This window comes from Galeopterus variegatus, unplaced genomic scaffold (genome assembly GCF_000696425.1).
Source record: "Galeopterus variegatus unplaced genomic scaffold, G_variegatus-3.0.2 Scaffold3211, whole genome shotgun sequence".
Classification (NCBI taxonomy): Eukaryota; Metazoa; Chordata; class Mammalia; order Dermoptera; family Cynocephalidae; genus Galeopterus; species Galeopterus variegatus.
Window position 1 is genome coordinate 79,270 of NW_007729322.1, and position 19,320 is coordinate 98,589.

The 19,320-nt window shown below is 34.8% G+C and overlaps 1 protein-coding gene across 1 annotated transcript in view; it reads left to right on the forward strand.

Annotated features, from left to right (window-relative positions):
* Positions 1-17,374, forward strand: part of ZNHIT6 (zinc finger, HIT-type containing 6) — a 56,276-nt gene extending 38,902 nt beyond the window's left edge. Inside the window, exons 9-10 of the mRNA XM_008584294.1 lie at positions 12,562-12,686; positions 16,385-17,374. Of these exons, the coding sequence (XP_008582516.1) occupies positions 12,562-12,686; positions 16,385-16,425 (166 nt within the window). The 3' untranslated portion in view covers positions 16,426-17,374. The remainder of the gene's footprint in view (positions 1-12,561; positions 12,687-16,384) is intronic.
* The last annotated feature ends 1,946 nt before the right edge of the window (positions 17,375-19,320 follow it).

The window sequence follows — 19,320 nt, forward strand, 5'->3', positions numbered from 1 at the left end:
AATAAATATGTATTATTCAAGTATTTTGAGCTGCAACTAGAAAAACATTCAGGTCAACATCTTGCTGAAATGACCCATTGAATATAAGAGGGGTTTTTTTGTTTGTTTTTTTAATCCTGGAGATTACTTTCTAAGTAAAAGGAGGAAATCTGTTTAAAATAAAAAGTTCCATATGGCGGCAGTTGACTATATTATGCATTATTTTAAAAAAAGAAATAACAGATTATTTCAGCCAAATAATTTCTTATACTTCTGGGAAGTACTCTAAGTTCAATATTAGCTATATTCCCAACAGACCACTCACCACTCACTACAAGGGAGCAGATGCCCAAACATGTTAGTTTACATTTCTTTTGACATTGGATATCAGAAAAATATTACATTTCAGGGGCTTATTTAAGATGTCATCAACTGTTAACCTCTGTACAAATGACTCCCAAATTTAGTTATATTTCAAACCTTTCTCCCAAGCTCCAAATCTTGGTTTCTATCTATCTTAATTTACACATCTCATTAAATCTTAAGCTCAACATATCTAGATCTCATTACACAACATCCATGTCTTGTGTGTGTGTGTGTGTGTGTGTGTGTGTGTGTGTGTGTGTGTGTGTGTGTTGTATTAAATTGACTGACTATGTTCCTGGCATCTAGTAAACAGTCAACAAATGATGGTGCCTATTTCCTGTTACTGGCACTGTCATTCTTCGAGTAAGCCAGGCATAACCTTGGAGCCAAGCATCTTTGACTTCTTGACTTCTTCTCCCTTGTCACCCTGCCTTACATAATTGACCTGCCTAATGAGTCTTCCACATGTCCTTTCCTCTCCATTTTTCAAGGTAGACTACTGTTTACCACTGTTTACAGTTGAGCCCATTCCCTTCCACCAAACTGGATGTAATTTTCTTATCTTTTGAACATCAAAAGATGCTTAGTACTTCTCATAAGTTTCTACAGTCCTGTGTTGTATTTTATCCCAATAAAATTTATTCCATATGATGATAAATTTTCTTTTGAAGACAGTGACTACGTTAGGCATCATCGTCGTTATATTTCCTGCAGCACTGTCAGACTTTCCCATAGTAGGAGTTCAATCTTAATTTTTTAATAAATAAGGTATTAATTTACTTAAATGTATGTGTGCCTGTTTTGTGGTAGGTATTGATGCCACTTAAATATTCTAAAACAGGGCTTGTAATTTTTCTAAGTGACCAGATAGTAAATATTTTTGGCTTTGTGAGCCATATGGTTGCAATTAGTCAACTCTTCCATTGTAGCACATAAGCAGCTGTAAGCAGCTGTATACTGTGTAAATGTATGGGCATGACTGTGTTCCAGTAAAACTTTATTTACAATAAAGACAGAGGGCTAGATGTGGCCCATTGGCTGTCATTTGCTGATCCTTGCTCTGATGGATTTTTTTATTGGTTATTTGTGACTTTGTATCATTTAACCAGTTGGGGACTTCAGTTCTCAATATGTAAAATGAGAGAGAGAGAGAGAGCATAATTGTAGCAAGGGCCAGTATAATTTAAAAGTTATTTCAGGAAAATAGCACCTGCTCAGAGGGCAGGCTTTTTGATATATTAACTTGACCTTAAGTATCAGTGGGTTAAGACTTATCAAGTCTGTATTCATTGAGCCCTTTCCATGTGCCAGCACAGTGCTAAGCTCTAGGGATAAATGGATGTCTTAAAACACTAGGTCTTAAGGAGTTCAGTCTAGGAGGGGAGATGGACATATGGCAAATACCACAATAGATAGACATCAAAAATGAAAGGCATAAAAATGGTGTCCAAAGGAGGACAAGGGCATCTTCGTATGGATACTGCCAGAATTGTCATTGATGGAAGCACAAACCAGTTGCCTTTGTTCTATTTCCCAAAATTGGCATATAAAACCAAGAGTTTAGATTTTAAGCCCAAGCCAATAAAGCATTATCTAGATTTAATTTCATGAGTATCACAGAAAATTATTACTCTTCCTGAAGGTACTACCATTCTGTGCAGATTCTATTAGTTGTTTCCATTACACTGGTTTTAGCTAATAATTTTGGAGCATATTTTGTTTGAAAAACAACTAATGAAAGTATGAGCTATTTGTCTTGGATGATTTTATTTCCATACTGAGAGGATGTTCTTAAAATGAAAACTAAGGTTACTTTCTTTGGGTCTTTATGGATCTTTAGTATGAAATATTTTAAAATTATTTTCAGTGAAGTTAAGCAGTAAGATACTTTCTCCTGTGCTTTTTTAAAGAAATTGATTTTGCCTGTGTAAAAGCATTCGGTGAAGTCCACCTGACCCCTTTTTGGATTTCACTAACACCCACTCACCTTCAAGCAATGACCTACCTTAGAGCAGAGCTGACCTCCCAAGTCATGTTACTTGCTCAGACTCTTGACTCCTAGACTCTGCTCTGCCTTCCGGGATACCAGCTCTCAGCCCTAGTCAACTAAGAGCCTGGTCTCTTGCCTGCCTTACTGTGTAGTCCTACCAAATCCCTCCTTGCTTTTCACCTAGCCCATGCCCCTACTGGCCTATACCTTACCATAAACATCTCCCCAGCTGAACATACATCCTATATTTCTTCTCTTCTCAGACCAGTGCTTTTCAGATTTCATTGTCCATCATAATCATCTAGGACAGTTGTTGAGAATGTAGATTTCTAGCCCACCCTCAGAGGTTCTGGTTTAGTAAAACTTACATAAGACCCAGAAACGTGCATTTTTCACAATCTTTGCTTCCTGGGGAACCCTGATCTGTTATTCATGGGACTACACTTTGAGAAACACTGGCCAGGGTGGTAAACTCCCCTGAGGACATTTTTGGATCCCGTACAACATCTAACATATTTTCTATATAATAAGTATTTGGCAGATGTTTATTCAGTTGACTTGTTTAAGTTGTGAGAAATATGTCAATTGATATTTGGATGGATTTTTTAGGATCACATTTTTACACCCTTTAAGATATTAGTCTGTACCCTTTACCTAATTGAACTAGAAATGGAAAATTAGATTATCTGGTTTCAGGCTTACAGAGAATAATTGAAAAACATACTTTGAAGATATTCTACGTAGGAAACTTAGAACTGTGTGTTTAAGGTTAAAATCTCCTACCATTAGATAGCTGAGTATATTAAAAGTTAAGTTTGGTACAGAATTAAATATATATTAGAGAAAACCGAAGGAATTCCAAAACTTCTAAGAACAGTATTAAATACTTTCAGATGTCTTTTCTCATATAAATAGCCAAAGACCATTTATGCCTTTTAGATGTTTGAAAATAACTGTGATGAAGGAAAGGGTAGTGAAGAACAAGGGTTTCCAGGTTACTTAAACTTTCTCTTGTTTTCCTTTCAGAATTGGATTCTGTTAGTGGGTACTGAGTTGATAAATGGGGGAAAAATCACTTAATCTAAGAATTAATAGTAAACAACTTTGCCTCTAATAGAAGTCATTAGTGCTTGTCTACATATTAAGAGATGCATTTCCAAAATCTTAGTTTGTGTCTAGTATATTTATTTTGTTTTGATGAATTTTATGCTAATAATACTTACAATTATTCAGTCCAGAAGAAATTTTAACATTTAAAGTCTCAAGGTCATAGGCAATAAAATTAAAATTTTAATTCACATGGACATTTTTGTTTCAGAGAAGTATGATTGGGTAATTAGTAGAAGATTTTCAAGCATAGACATATTTAGGATAAAATTCTGTGAGAGAATTGAATGGAAATACAAGTTAAAGGAAAAAAAAGGAACTGAATAAGATTTCTAACTTAGAGAAAAGCTTATTTATACAGTTTTTAATAGGGTGATATTGGTATCATATTGCCATGGTATTTAGATTCTAGTGAATTTACTTAAGAGTAATGTAACAGTTTTATTTTAAATCATCAATATTTACTATACACCATAAATTATTTTCTTTTCATCTATTAAGCTTGTGAGTAAAGATTTTAAATGAAATTTTAGATGTCTATTTAAAAATGTACAAAAGTATCATTGTTTTCCAAAATTATTTTTGGTTATGTATAAGCAAAAAAGTCCAAAGAATCTGAATAAGTTTTCTTAAACACAAAAAAATGTTTACAGCAATGGTGAGTTAAAATCAGAGTTAAATCTGGTGGCAAAGAGAGGGATCTTTATGGAAAATAATAAATACAATGATAACCTTTTATTGAGTGCCTTTCTGCTGTTTAGGTACTCTGTTAAGCGCTTTATACACACACATTGTGATTATGCTATAGTGTACATACATTACATATTATAAATATAAATCGCATGGAGAGCCCTACCTATAGCTGTATATATTCACTAAATAGTAAAACCTCATCCAAACCTAGTCCTGCCTATCTTCAGAGCCTTAGTATGCTCTTTTCAATATATCACATGCCTCTCAGTGCCATAAATGGCCCTAATGCATGTTCTTAAATTATGTGAAACCCAACAGTTCTTTGAAAAATACCAACAATCCTGAAAAGATATAACAAAGAACTGTTGGGTAGTCGTGATCAGGTTGAGAATGTTCTCAGAATGGTATTAACCTCTGACCACATTTTGAATCTAGATTCTAGAACAAAATAAGCAAGGTGTCATTTAAGGATTAGAAAATGTTAGAATCAACCTGAAGAATGTCCACACACATAAAGGAAATATGTAGAGCGGGGTACTAAACATTTTTATTTCAGAGATGACCCTCTTCTAGTGATGGAATGGGCTTCACTCGTGGCATTCTTAAAGCAGTTTTATGACAAGAATTGTAAACTTAGCTCTAGAGAAGCTGAAGATCAGCTAGTTGATATAGTTGGGTGAGTAGTTACAGGACGGATGCAAACACAACTGTTGAAGTTTCAGTAGAGAGCGGGGTACTAAACATTTTTATTTCAGAGATGACCCTCTTCTAGTGATGGAATGGGCTTCACACGTGGCATTCTTAAAGCAGTTTTATGACAAGAATTGTAAACTTAGCTCTAGAGAAGCTGAAGATCAGCTGGTTGATATAGTTGGGTGAGTAGTTACAGGACGGATGCAAACACAACTGTTGAAGTTTCAGTAGCTTTGAACTTGATATCTTTAGTTTGAAAGGCTGTACTGAAAAGTAGATTTAAAGTGATATGATGGTCAAATTCCTAGCAAATTACAAATCTACAGTTTCCCTAGTGATCTCATTTCAGATATGTACTATTTTGATTATTGGTTAAGGGAATTATGTGAAATATAAAGCGAAAGTTTTCTCTAAAAACTTGGGAAATATTTTAACTCTCAACTTAATGCTAATCTACTAAATTTATCCCTTCTAGTTACATCATAGAATATTTTATGACCAACTTTATATTCTCTTCGGAAGGAATAATGACATGAATAATTGAAATTTCTAGTTGATTTAGATATTTCATTTTAGCCAAATAACTTCAGCCCTCTCTCTTAACCAGACCTCTCACTGTAATTTATGGTAAGTACCCAAACTGAATTTATGTGTACTACCGTATCCACTCTTTCACTCAGTACTGTAGACCTAGCTTATTCCTGTCTCTGTCTTACACATACACTTTCTTCCTAGAAAGCCTTGTCCTTTCACCTCTAGTAAACACCTTATATTTCACCATTGTATTCCCAGTGCCAAGAACAGTCTGGAACATGATAGACTCTCAGTAAATATGTGTTGAGTGAGGCATGAACAAACGAGCAAAGGGTTGGGTGAAAGAACTGCTTTATACAGTTTTATAAATCTTGGTTTATACAAGATCTGCTTTATATTCCCAACTCTGCATTTCCTTAAGTGACCCTGAGTAAGATACTTGTCAGGGCTTCAGTGTTCTCATCTAGAAGACAAAAAAGACTGGATTAAGTTCCTTCCAACTCTGAAATAATATTATTCTATGATGTAGTTAATTCATGAACTACTTAACCAACTTTAAGCAATAGTTTCTCTGAGGAACAGAATCATATTTTGCAAAGTGATACATTCTAATAAAGATTGAAGACGTAAGTGTCTGTACGGCTCAGACCACAGCATTCCATTTAGCTCCAGAGGAAATATATATTTTATTAATAAGAGTAAGACTAATTAAAATTCTCTGTTGATTAGGAGAAAGTGCATGGAGGAGGACCATTAAACAATTAGCAATACTATATTGTGTACTTGAGATTTGCTAAGAGGGTAGATCTTAAGTGTTCTCACTACAAGAAAGAATTTTAAAAAAGAGAAAATGCTGAGTATGTGGGGTGATGGTTGTGTTAATCAGCTTGCTTGAGATGACCATTTCATAGTGTATACATATATCAAAATATCAAATTGTAGACCTTCAATATATACAATTCCTATGTGTCAATTATATCTCAATAAAGCTGGAAGAAAAAAAATAACCAGTTAAGAAGAGGGGAGAGCTAGGGTTAGCAAATGAAGTGCCTAGATATTGGATGTGCTGTGCAGCCTCAAAGAACATTTGGAGATGGATACAGAACAAGAGAGCGTGTTTATTGAGTATTTACTCAGATTTAGATTTCTATCACGACACTTGCCCAGTGAAATGTGGCTGTTATTTGGCACCCCGAATAAACTGTGGGGTTTATTTCTATGAACTTCTGTTACCTAGCAGACTACCTGTACATGGTAGACACTAAATAAATATTTGAGGAATCAGTTGATGAATAAATGCCAGGCACTACATTTACAACATTTTCACATTCTAATAGAGCACGTACTATATGAGTATCTGTACTTTACAAGATAGGAATCTCAGGCTCTGAGAAATTGACTTACCCAAAGAAACCAAGGTGCAAGACCAGGATTTGGACTCAGATCTGTTTGTCTACACAGTTTATGCTTTTTCTACTAACTAGTTTCATCATGGATCATAAACATAATTCTTGATAAGTATGTCATTTCCCTGCTAGGGGTGCTAAATTACTTATGGAGTACTTATTACTGATCACGATTTAGCAAGTTACACTTTAGAAACATTTTCACCTATTATTTTTAATCTTTACAAGTTAGCCCATGAACAGATCTTTCCTGTTGTTTTCATGAGGAAAAATGAGTCCCCTTGAGGAGTCATACCTTGTAAGAACCAGAACTCAGGCCTTCTGGATTTAAAAGTAATTGAACTTACTGGTAAAGACCAGAAAAAGACTCCAAAGAAATAACATCTAGAACAATCAGAGCCTTATATAAGCCCCTTTTCAAAGCAGGTTTTGAAATGTATAATTGGTCTTTTTATTTCACTGCATTCATAGTTTTCATATCATGGTTAGACTAGTATAATTTACTGCTGCAGTTCTGAACTGTTGAACTTTCTGAATTGAGGTGAATGTCTGCACTACACAACTCGTGACATATGCTCCATGTCCAGCATGTGTAGTCCTCATTTACATGGATACATAAAAATCCCAAAGCAAAGTGCAGCAAACCACTAATTCAATTACTGTGGTTATATAAGATATGAAAACTAAGAGACATTAGGTAAGGAAAAATTAACTTTGATAAGATCTGTTCCTAATGTGACTTGGACATTATGAATTGTAAAAATTGTCACACCAGGAGTATTAATTATTTGGAGACATTTAAAATAATACTTCATTAAAATTTTTTAAAAAGCAGAAGAGTTAAAACTTTGATCCCTGTACTTTTGTTGTATATGTTTTAGCTTGAGTTTACATATTTTATATTTTACATATTTACATATTTTACATGAGTTTACATATTTTACACATTTATTTGAGTTTACATAGTTTATAGTTGATTCAGGAACCTTATTGAACTCCATTATGCCAAGATGAGCCATAGCTTAAAAATATTTAGCTATCAGATAATAATAATTTGATTTATATTAAACCAAAGGTTCACCTTTGTACTTTTGGAATCAAACTGTGGACCTTGGTGTTATAAGCACCATGCTTTAACCAACTGAACTGGCCAGCCCCAGTTAGTTGCACTTTTGACCCAGAAACCTAGATTGAGAAATAAGTAACAACCTTACAAGAATATAGGTTAAATGCTATTTTTGGCAGATAAGTATCAAAAATTGTAGAATTTTAGAGCTGGAAGGATCTTGGTGAGCATGTCATCCAGTGATCTTATTTTATAATGGAAAAATACCATGGCCTACTGACTATTACACTGTTAAATTTGGAGAAACTCAAACTCAGTTTTAGTTTGTTTTGGAGGGTGGAAGGGGTAGTGATCCAAAACAGGCCAGTGATCAGATGGGAAATAAAGAGGTTTGTAACTGACTTAAAAAAAAAAAAAAAAAAAAGCTGTGTCTTTTTGAGTTATTAGGAGTTAGGAAGAAAAAAAGAAATCCTAATTTGCTAATAAAGTGCAAAGAAAGAAGTTCAAGAACTTGGCCAGTTTCTTTGAAAGTTAGTAACAGAGCCAAGATGAAAAGCACACCCTTGAGTATCAAGGCAACTTTTATTTATGTAATGTCAGTTGCTGTAACACCTGTTTAGCCTACTGAACCATGCTGCCTCATAATGCCCCTGTGAAGCTGCCTGGAGCAGGGTCAGCTTGTGAGTCTGGGAGGGTGAGCAAGTGAAATAACAAGAGGAAATGTCTGAGGAAGGTCCCTTTGGGTAAGAGAAAAGACAAATGTTGGTATCTTAATTCCTCCAAACCTAAGTAGTTTGTCTTATGGCAGCAGAGCCATTCTACTAATGGGAATACCAGAGTTGTTGAAAATTTTTGAAAAGATAAAGCTGTCCCTTGGGTTCAGTGACTTAATGGCTTGCAAAGGAGTTATAAAAACTAAATATTTTAGGCAGTGAAAAACTGGATTCTTAAAACTTACCTCCAGATAGTGTAAACAGAAACAAAGTACTTTTAGCCTCTTGGAAGTAAATGTTATGATAAAATAATGATTTGAAAGTTGAACTAAAAGTTGTAAGGCTCAACTTAAAATACAAAATACATGTAAAGGCAAATATGTGCTTCAGTGCTTACATAGTAAGTTCCACTCTTTGTTACTAAAGAAATCCAGTTACTTTGTCCTGAACTAAAGTTTCTGTAAGAGTGTGCTGTTATTTTAGATAAATACAAATGTAAAACTGATGAGTTTATGGCTTAAATAAATAAGCTAGTAGTTAATATGTTTTATCATTTAGCCCCCAAAAATAACTCTCTGAGGTGGTATTGTCATTATCCCCATTTTCAAGCATGGAAACTGGGGATTAGAGAAGTTAAGTAACTTGTCCACAACCACAGCCCAGTAAATGATGAGCCAGGACTTAACTCACTGTTAGACTCCAAACCCGAGCAACTACTAAAAGTTGTTGCTTCATTTAACTTAATTCCAAGTCCATAGATTGTTAACCTCGTATGTGTTTGATAGCCTTTGTTTATGAACAGTTTGCATAATTTACTTTTATCGATTGATTGATTGATTGGACAGACTGCCGATAGGGGGATCTGAACCCTTGACCTTGGTGTTATAACACTGCGCTCTAACCAACTGAGCTAATCTCATAATTTCCTTTTAAAGCACTGGTAAATATTAAAGCTTTATTTTTTTTATTTTTTTTTATTTTTTTTTGTCTTTTTTCGTGACCGGCAACGGATCGCAACCCTCAGTGTCGCGCCCAGACCGGGACCGGCAACGGGATCGCAACCATCGGCGTCGCTCCCGCACCTCGCTCAGCCAGTGAGCGGCCGGTCTGTATGTGGGATCCGAACCCTCAGCGGGAGCGCCGCCGCACTCCCAAGCGGCGCACTGTAGCAGTGCACCACCGGGCCGGCCCAATATTAAAGCTTTAAAAGTAGTTTAAAAGTAGTAGTAATTTTTTTTACCATTAGTGATCACTAGTAATAAAAAAATCTAATAAATTAAATTTCAGTTAAAAGATGATTTACTGATCTTTGAGTTCTTCAGTTAGCAGGCTGGAAAGCCATGGTGGCCTATCTTACTGATACCCAATAGCAATATTGCTGAGATTGGCAACATTTTAGGGAAAACACTATAAATCCAGTTATTCTAAGCAAAACCATACAACATACCAGATTTACATTGCATTTGAATAAAATATTTTTAAAATAATTTATTAATTGGCAAATATCATATATCTTTGTATCTTAAGTGCTTTGTACAGCACCTCCTTGGCACACAAAATAGGGACCAAGTTATTTTAAGTAAATAAATGTGATTATTAAAGTTTTAGGATTGAAGGCATATATAACTTGTTAGATTATAATTTTTTTTACATATCTCTGAACATTCCTTTGCTGGGAACATATTTTATACTGTATCAGCAATAATATTAGTCTCTGATTCCCTTGTGGCTTTTGAAGAAGTCTTTTCTTGGTGTTGTTATTTCCTATTGTTTCAGCTTTGGAAATCTAGAGAAACCCAGTGAAGATTTAATATTACAAAAAAATAAAATACTTAAAACATTAAGTATACACTGAAATTATTTATCAAAACCAGAAATAAGTAGAAAACATTTACTTATTTGAAAAATGTTTCTTAATAGAAGCCTAATGATTCAGTTAAAATATACAGAAGATAAGTTATTGCAAGTGTCCGTGGGATAATACTTGAAGTTTTTGTTTGAGAGTTCAGGTCTTATTTTTGCTTAAGACATTTATTTATACCCATTTTATATTTTACTTTATAAGTTAATTTTATACTTGGGTATCCTAATACAATTTTACTTTTCTCTTTTGTTTAATTACTGCTAACATTTTTTTTTTTTAAATACTGCTTATTTCAAAGGAAAATAATGTTTAAAAGATGTGAAGCATTTAATCCTTGAATGCTGGAACCACTTTTAAAGTATTGTAAGCACATCTGTATTACATTACACAGGGAAAAGAATGTATGCATTCTATGGTCTATGGGCACTAGGGTGGCTGGTTTAGAAAAACTGAGTATTTTACACTTCAAGTTTCTCTTTTATGTAAAGAATGTTCTGCAATTCTAAAATGAATAATTTAGTTCCAGGGATGGGGTGTGTGGTCAGGAAAGCATAAGTAAAGTTTTGGTTTTACAGTTGTTCTCTCACTTGTCACCTACTACTTAAAAAGAAATCAGTTTTTATAGTGTGCTTAGCTTTGCATTTTGTCAAACACCTCTGTTTTCCTCTCTTTGAAAACTGTTGCATGGGACAAACTTAGAATGCAGAGAAATCACTACACCAGAGTTCATAATAAGTGTGCTGCATGTCTCAGTTAGCTGTGAGTTATGGTGCAAATAATTTGTTACTATTAAGAAATACCAAGGTTTTTGAATGATTTGACTCTTAAAATTACAGCAAATTCAAATGTATCACTATGATAGCCTCACTCTTGGTTATTTGTATTCCACTGTGCTTTCTTGAATGGTAGGGAAAAGGATGGAGTTAGAGTTGTCAGGCTGAGTATCACATGGGACGTGTGTCTTGCTTGTGAATATCATCTGTCATTGGTGGAGTTGGAGGAAAAAGCTGGAGAACTCTGCACTACACTGGTAGATAGGTTCTCAACTTTTTCCTCTTTGGCAAGAAGTGATATTCACATGCCAACATACTTCCATATGCAACCACTAGTGACCTATCTGAAATTCCACCCCTTTATGTCCCACCCCAGAAAGTAAGCAAGAGAGAATGTTATGAGAATGCATCTTTAGTCAACTCAAACCTAACTATTTTTTTTTTCCTTTTTGTCTTTTTTACTGACCGGTAACGGGATCGCAACCCTCGGTGTCACGCCCGTACCAGGGACTGGCAACGGGATCGCAACCCTTGGTGTTGCGCCCACACCGCGCTCAACCAGTGAGTGGGAACCGGTCTCCACATGGGATCCGAACCCTCGGCGGGAGCGCCACCACGCTCCCAAGCGGTGCACTCTCCAGTGCGCCACCAGGCCGTCCCAAACCTAACTATTTTTTTAAAGTAATGACTTGAGAAGTCTATACTTCATGAATATTAGTATCTAATTACCTGTGACACATTTGACAGCCATGTCATGATTCCATGACTGATAAACTTCATTTTTCTTTAATTTTGTGCTTTGCCTCGTTCAGAAAATTGAACCTGATTTTCTAAGTTTCAGTATGAAGGCAGGCCAAATTTAACTGTATGACAATAAAAATTTCTGGAAACAAGTTATAATTAGAATTGACTTTTTGCAAAAGTATTTTGTAGCCATTGCTGCCATGTGTTACTAGAAATATTTGTCTTAGGATCATTGTTTGCTTTTCTTTTAAGGCCCAAAGTAAATACATTTGAGCAATTTGAATTTTTAGCTAGTAATTTTTTTAGCCAAGAAAAATTTATGACACATTAAACAGATATTATATAAAAGTTTTAACTATTCCTTGCTTGATATGAAAATGAATGACTTGTTCTAGAGCTTTCCTAATGTTAAAATATTTTATAGACTTTTTAGTTTCAGAACTTTTATAATAATAGCTCTTCTACCTGGCTTTTTAGAAGGTATTAATCTTACTATGCTGTAAGGAAATAACTATTAAGTTAATGTCATCACATTTTAAAAAATTTTAATGTAAGGACTCTGGTATATTTATTTATGAGTAATTTTGAATATTAACAGTGTTTTTTGTTTTTGTTTTGCTTTTTAATTACAAGATATTATGAACTGGATCCTTATAAAAGTCTCCTAGACAATTTAAGGAAGAAAGTGATCATTGAATACCCAACATTACATGTGGTATTGAAAGGATCCAGTAATGACATGAAAATTCTTCACCAAGGTAGGTGTAAATTTGTTCCTGCAATGCTTAGAGTAACTAGAGAAACTGAAGCAATTACATGATTACACTTATTTTTTTTATATATGTGCTTTCCCACTATATTTGTGCACTTACAGAATTTACTCTCTAGCTACAGTTAATGTAAAGAACCAAATGAATGAGCTACTGCTTCTACCTTGTTTGAAAGCATGGAAGCTTATAATACCAATTTTTAATGAATGAATCAAATTGTCCTATATAAGAGGACATTTTTTGCCTTATTGGGTCTTTGTTTATTTTTGTCTTTTTTAAGCTAATAGTCTTTAAGTAACAGTCTTTGTGCATGATCAGATAGATTTACTCCCTAGTTAAAACTTTTTCTCTAGAGTTTCCTAAAATGAGGGATTATAGAACATTTTTGGTGTCCTACCTTAGAGGAAGGGATAGTGTTGCAAGAAACACTTTAAAAATCAGGCTGTCTTTAGAATAAGCTGAAAAGAATAAGACTTGACCTTTTATCTCCTTTTTTAAACCCTTTGATTTTTTTTCCTTGGCTGTATGGATAAGTATCAGAACTGGAAGAGGTATACATGAAGGTTTAGTGTATAAAACAACTTACCCATATTTGCAGCTACTGATTGAAATAAGCTAATTGTGTTTCTGAATGCAGGATTCTAGAGGATGAGTAAAATTCAGTAATTACTTTATAAAGGTGAGGAGGTTACCCACCTTATCTCAAAACCATTAGATACCACTTTCCACTAAGAATGATAAGTACAGGCCAGCTTCCATTGTAACAAACTCCAGAGGAACATAGAATCCTTGTTTTGGGTAGAACTCTGTTTTTTTTTAAATAGTATTATTTGAAAGGTAAGGTTCAGGTTTTATAGTTATACCAGCATTACAGGATATAACAGGCAGTAACCTATGTTGTAAGGTGTACTCTGTACATATATGTAGCTTTTTGGGGGGTCAGGAGTTAATAGGAAATTTTTTTCAATGCCCAGAATTTTTTCAGTGCCACAAATTGAAACTAATTTTTATTAGCAAACATTAAGTTTCTAATAATAATTAACTTATCAGTCTGTAAGTCTTATGTTTATATTTTTCACAATTTGAAAATACTCAATTTTATTTTCTCAAGATAAGTTAAAAATTTTAGTTTTAAATGACCAGTTTCACTTTTTTTAACTTTGTAATACTTTACTTTTTCCTTAATATAATTCACATAGTGCTCTCTCTCTAAACGTTGGTTTCAGGGAAAGTTGTTTAGTAATGTGGGTTACTAGCTAGGGCAAACATTGTTTGTGTAAATAAACACAGCAAACACAGCTCCTCTTTTACCTTGCTTAGGAATGCACATTCAAGTAAGGCTTTCTGTAATGAAGCTTTCAAAAAAGACTACTTTGGTAGTGTACGTGGAACCTTATTAAGTAAAATGTGCTATTTTTCTGGTGGTTATATGATATTTGGCTAATTTACAGGAACACAGGGGATTCATGCTTTCAGTACAGAGGATTATTTAGAACTGCTGGAGCAAAGAACGGAAGAGAATTTGACAGGATTTTAAGGGCCATACCAGTATTGTCATATCATAAGTACGCACACCTTAAAAATGATGCCAGGTCTTCCTATACATGCATTTCTTTCTGTAAGCACTCAAGGTGTCTGTGTCTTTGCATATTTTCACAGCATGGTTATTCTGCAGGGTGGTCCCTTGATGAGGGAGGGGAATTTTATAAGAACAGGGCATTTTCTTTGGAAAGCTTTGAAATTCCTTCTTTTTCCAGAGGCAGAAAAGTTGGATTTTGATCCTCAGTTCATAGTACAAGGTGTCTCTTTTCTAGTTCAGAGGTAAATGTGTTTCTGGGCTAGGATTCAGTAGTTTCTTCACTTGATCATTGTTACAATGTTTGTTATGATTATAGATTGCCATAATTTATTTTTTCAAAAGTCTGCCTGTATTAATTGGCAATAGGCAAGGGTTTTTTTGTTTGTTTTTTGCTTTTTAAGGAGTGAAAAAAAGTTGACTGTAGAAGATTAAACAGTTAAGGTAACCCACTAGATTAGAGATGTAGAGTGCTGATTACCCATCTATATCAGTCCTGTGGGAAGTGTTCAAAATGGTGTAACTTGCTTCATAGGCCCTTGTTTGTCAAAGTTAGACTGGCAGATTTAAATGATTTGATAAAAGCATGCTGCATTCCAGTCCAAGGAAAAGAGAAAGTGCCCTATTAAAAGAAAACTGGGCACCTTCAGTAGGTAAAGAAAGGGAAAAGCATTTCCCACACTGCTACAAAGCCCCATTAATTTAAAAATATCAGCAAAATATATTTCTCTGACGTACTAACTCAAAGTTAGAAAATGCCTCTAACTTTAGAGAAAGAATCTAATCCTAAATTGATTATTTAAATTATTGAAAAATACCTGACATAGCAGCTACTCATGTCAGTCTGTTGTTGAGCCAATAAATCCTTTCATCCATTCTTCCTCACTCTCCTTCCTTCATTCTTCCTTACCCATCTTTTCTTCCTTTCCCTTTTAGTGTGTGCAGGGGATGGGGAGGATCTCAGTCACAAGTGCTATAATAGAGTTTGTCTAAAGTTCAAAGGAAGCCAGAGGAGAAAACAACTAACTCGTAATATCATGGAGGCACTTGAAAGATTTTGCTAGAGTTTATAAAATTCCACAGGAGTCGAGACCATATCTTGGATGGAACCTATTTCAGTGCTTTACTCATGGAAAGGACTCAGTAAACACCATTTTGGTTGCTGGTGCAACCTGAAATTGAAGTACCATCAGCCAATCCCAAGGAACTTGTCAGTTGGAATGAAGGCAAAGGTCCAGGTTTATGATTCTAGCATCAGCTTTCATAAGCTGTAGACCCTTGAGCATTCACTCTGCCTCTCTGAGCTTTATTTTCCTCATCTACCCAATGGAGATAAACAACAGCTATAAGCCTCAAACAAAATAATCTGTATTTTAACCTTAATTTTCAAAGTGTTTTTATGTGTTATTTCCTTTAACTTTATAATACAACAAAATAGTTACTCTGGTTCCCATTTTGCAGATTAAAAAAAAAAAAAAACTAAAGTAAAAGTTGGAGTGACTTGCAGTTATATTGATTCAGCAAAAATGCTTCACATTGTGAGAATAGATATAGGGAGGAAAGGTCCAGTTTTTGTCCTCAGAGAACTCTCAGTTTAACGACTAAACCATACTTGGTCTTGCTCACTCTAGGCAAGACAGGAGCATCCAAGAAACTCCCTTTCAGTTTTATTTCCTGTGAAAGGAAGGAAATGGCGATTAGCTAGTCTCTGTCAGCCCACATTCACTCAACATATACTGACCTTCAATTTTAAGTTAAAAAAAAAATCATGGAAAATTTTATTCCACCCACAATGTGGCCAATCTGTGTGATAATAGTGATCTGTTCAGTGGCATGAGCATGGGATCATAACCACGCTGTGAAGTGACCATTCCCAAGTCTTCCACAGTCAGGAAGGATGTTACCTCACGAAATATAATTGCCACTTTCAGACATCACTTTTCTATTTTTGTGGCCAGAATTGTACATCCCGCTGCCTGTCTGTCTGTCCTCATGAGTAGTGTTGTTGCTATGCATCAGAAGGGAGGAAGGATAGAAGAGGGAAAAACAGAACAGGCTACACAGAAAACAGTATAAACACTTGACTGTATGTTTACTTATTCTTTTCCAGTGAAAAGTGAATCTACCAAGAACATTGGCAATGAAAATTGAGCACTTCTTCTGGAAGAAAAAGATGAAAATTCCCAAACAGTTGCAGAGGACTGTGCATTGATGAGCTGTCAGATGATTGGGGTATAGTCAGTGGGTGGTTGGAATTTTTTGTTTTTCTAAAAAGAAATTAAAGAATCTTATTTTAAAAATGTATTTTATAGCCTCTTGAATTAATTGACTTGTAAGGCCCCCTGCTCATAAGAACCCACTTTTGCACCTGATCAGCATAGTGCTTTTTGGGCATAGGCTGATAACTTTTTTTTTTTTGGTTAGTTTGATGTAAGACCAAACCCAAGGATCACCTGTGTCAACCACAAAGTTGGCATTTGCTTAGTGGAACTTCACTAAACAGAAAGACTGTGAAACATTCCATTTAACCACAGGAGAGCTAGTCCTCTATCAGTTACCCATTCTTGTCTTTTGAGGTTATATGCAACTTATCCCTTTTGAGACAACTTTTGTACTTGGGAAACTCCCAGTACTATGTCTTTTGTAAAGGCTGTGTAAGTACATTAACTACTGTTTCTTATATTCAGTTCAGAAAATCAGCAGCTCCATGTTGTTTGAACAATCAGTGCTAATGAATTTGGCTCTACTTGTTCACACAGTGACCTGTGTTGTATGAATTCTGTGCCTTTCATCGCATTCCCAGTCCACTGTCATCATCATTACCACAAGGGGTGTTGTGATGAAGAGTTTTATGCTGTATTTTGGTACATCTAGCAATAATTAAAGAAAGAAAAAAAAAAAAACACTTGGAGCTTTTCAATGTGTTCTTAAAATGTATATGTGTGTAATTATGTATATATATATGGCTTAATTTATACCTTATGGGAGCTCTGTATATGTTATGATCTCACATATTGAAATTAAAGTTTTCTAATTTTATTGGAATTTATGCAGTTATAAAATTGCAATATGACTATAAAAGTAAAAGATTACTTCTGTATTGCATCTGTGCACTTAATGATTTAAAAAACAATGATAAAGTTAGACATTAATGAAATTCATTTTTAGTTTACAATTGGAATAATTTTTAGACCAAACCAGAGGCATTAGTAAAGAGACTTAGACAGATGAGAAATATGAAAAGATGGGAAGATGAGCATAGAAGAAACTTGTAGAACACAAATATATATAACTTGGGATAGAAATTGAATAGAATCCAGACATTAATGCCGGAAAGATCCTTGGTATTAAAGTACTAGTGGAAATGTGATTCATAAAAAGTAAGGCCTCACAATTTAAGAAATATGTAAACATCCTAAAGCAACTTCAGGAATCTTCTGATGTGCTAGAGAATTTGTAGAATTGTGTTGTTCACAGTGTTACTGGAAAGACCACTAAATGGGATTTCATGGGATTCAGATTTAATTTAAAAGTGAAATGTGTCTTATTGAAACAGGCAAAAAATAGGATGAATTGAATCAAATGTGTCAGAGTTGTTATTGGGAAAAGTGGAATAAACTACACAAAAAGAACATGTGATTTGTATATCAGGGTGGGGAGGAATTTCCTGACAGTGAAGTCTGTTATGATGTAGTCTCATTTCCAAGAAAAGTGTTGAGTTCCATGCCTTTTAGAATTTAAATTGAAAACTGGACAAAAAGGAGTTATCCTGTACTTTTCCCTGCCCAGGAGGAAAAAGAAGAGGGGGAAAAAATCTACATTATCTAATGCATCTTTGTCGTCTCTATTTTCTAGAATTCTATTAGACCTTTCAGTTATGGACTATTTCTTAGGAAAGACATTAACTAGCAGAGTTTCCCTATATATAACTATCAGCTCATTTGATTAATTCACGTATTTATTCCCACAGGATTCACATTAAACATGTGTTTTAGTGAATAACCATGTCAAAGGCTTGGAAGGGGAGAAATTGGAATACTTCACCAAGAGCCCTAAAAGTTTGTAGTATTTAGATCCAGTTTCTTTTTAGAGTCCCTCTCCATTTTGGATTCTTGACAAATTCTGATGAGTAAACAAACTCTTGACCCATATTAAGTTCAACATTTTGTTCATGAATCACATTTTAAAAGGAGAAAAGCTCCACCTGGCATTCTTTAGTTTTTAAACGACTATTTCAAAGAAAAGATAGGCCTTTCACAATTGCTAATTACTGCATGAGATTAATAGCCATAAATTACAGTAAATAAAACTTGCACCTGTTCCTTTTATAAATATGAATTAAAGAGAGTTGCTTTAATAGATATTTAAGATTCCACAGCATTATTGAGCCAGTTTGTTTCCCTGTAACAAGTAGTGGGATACAAGTTTCACAATGTATGATAGAATGTTATGCACATAACTATAATGCCAACAATTTCCTTTACACATATTGTTTAATTAGTTTGACATAAACTGTGTGTGAAGGTGATTTCATATTACTCAACTCATATTACATCATGTGTTGTACCCAATTTCATATTGCTAAATTTTTTTTTTTTCCTTTTTGTCTTTTTTACTGACCGGTAACGGGATCGCAACCCTCGGTGTTGTGCCCGCACCGTGCTCAGCCAGTGAGCAGGAACCGGTCTCCACATGGGATCCGAACCCTCGGCAGGAGCGCCGCCGCGCTCCCAAGCAGCGCACTCTCCAGTGCGCCACCGGGCCGGCCCCATATTGCTAAATTTTATGCAAAGGTGCTGATCTACTTTTATTTAATTATACACTATTATACTAAAACCCCTTAAGTTTATTCTCAGGTAAATGTTGTGCGCCTTTGATTATTAACTAATCATCCTTCAGTTGCAAATGACAAAATCAAACTAGTGTCATTGTGAAGGGCAATTTATTGGCTTGTATACAGGGAAGTCCAGGTTTGTTTAGATCCAAACACCCACAGATGTCATGCCATTCTCCACAGTTAGGTCTAATCCCCGCCCGCCCCCCCCC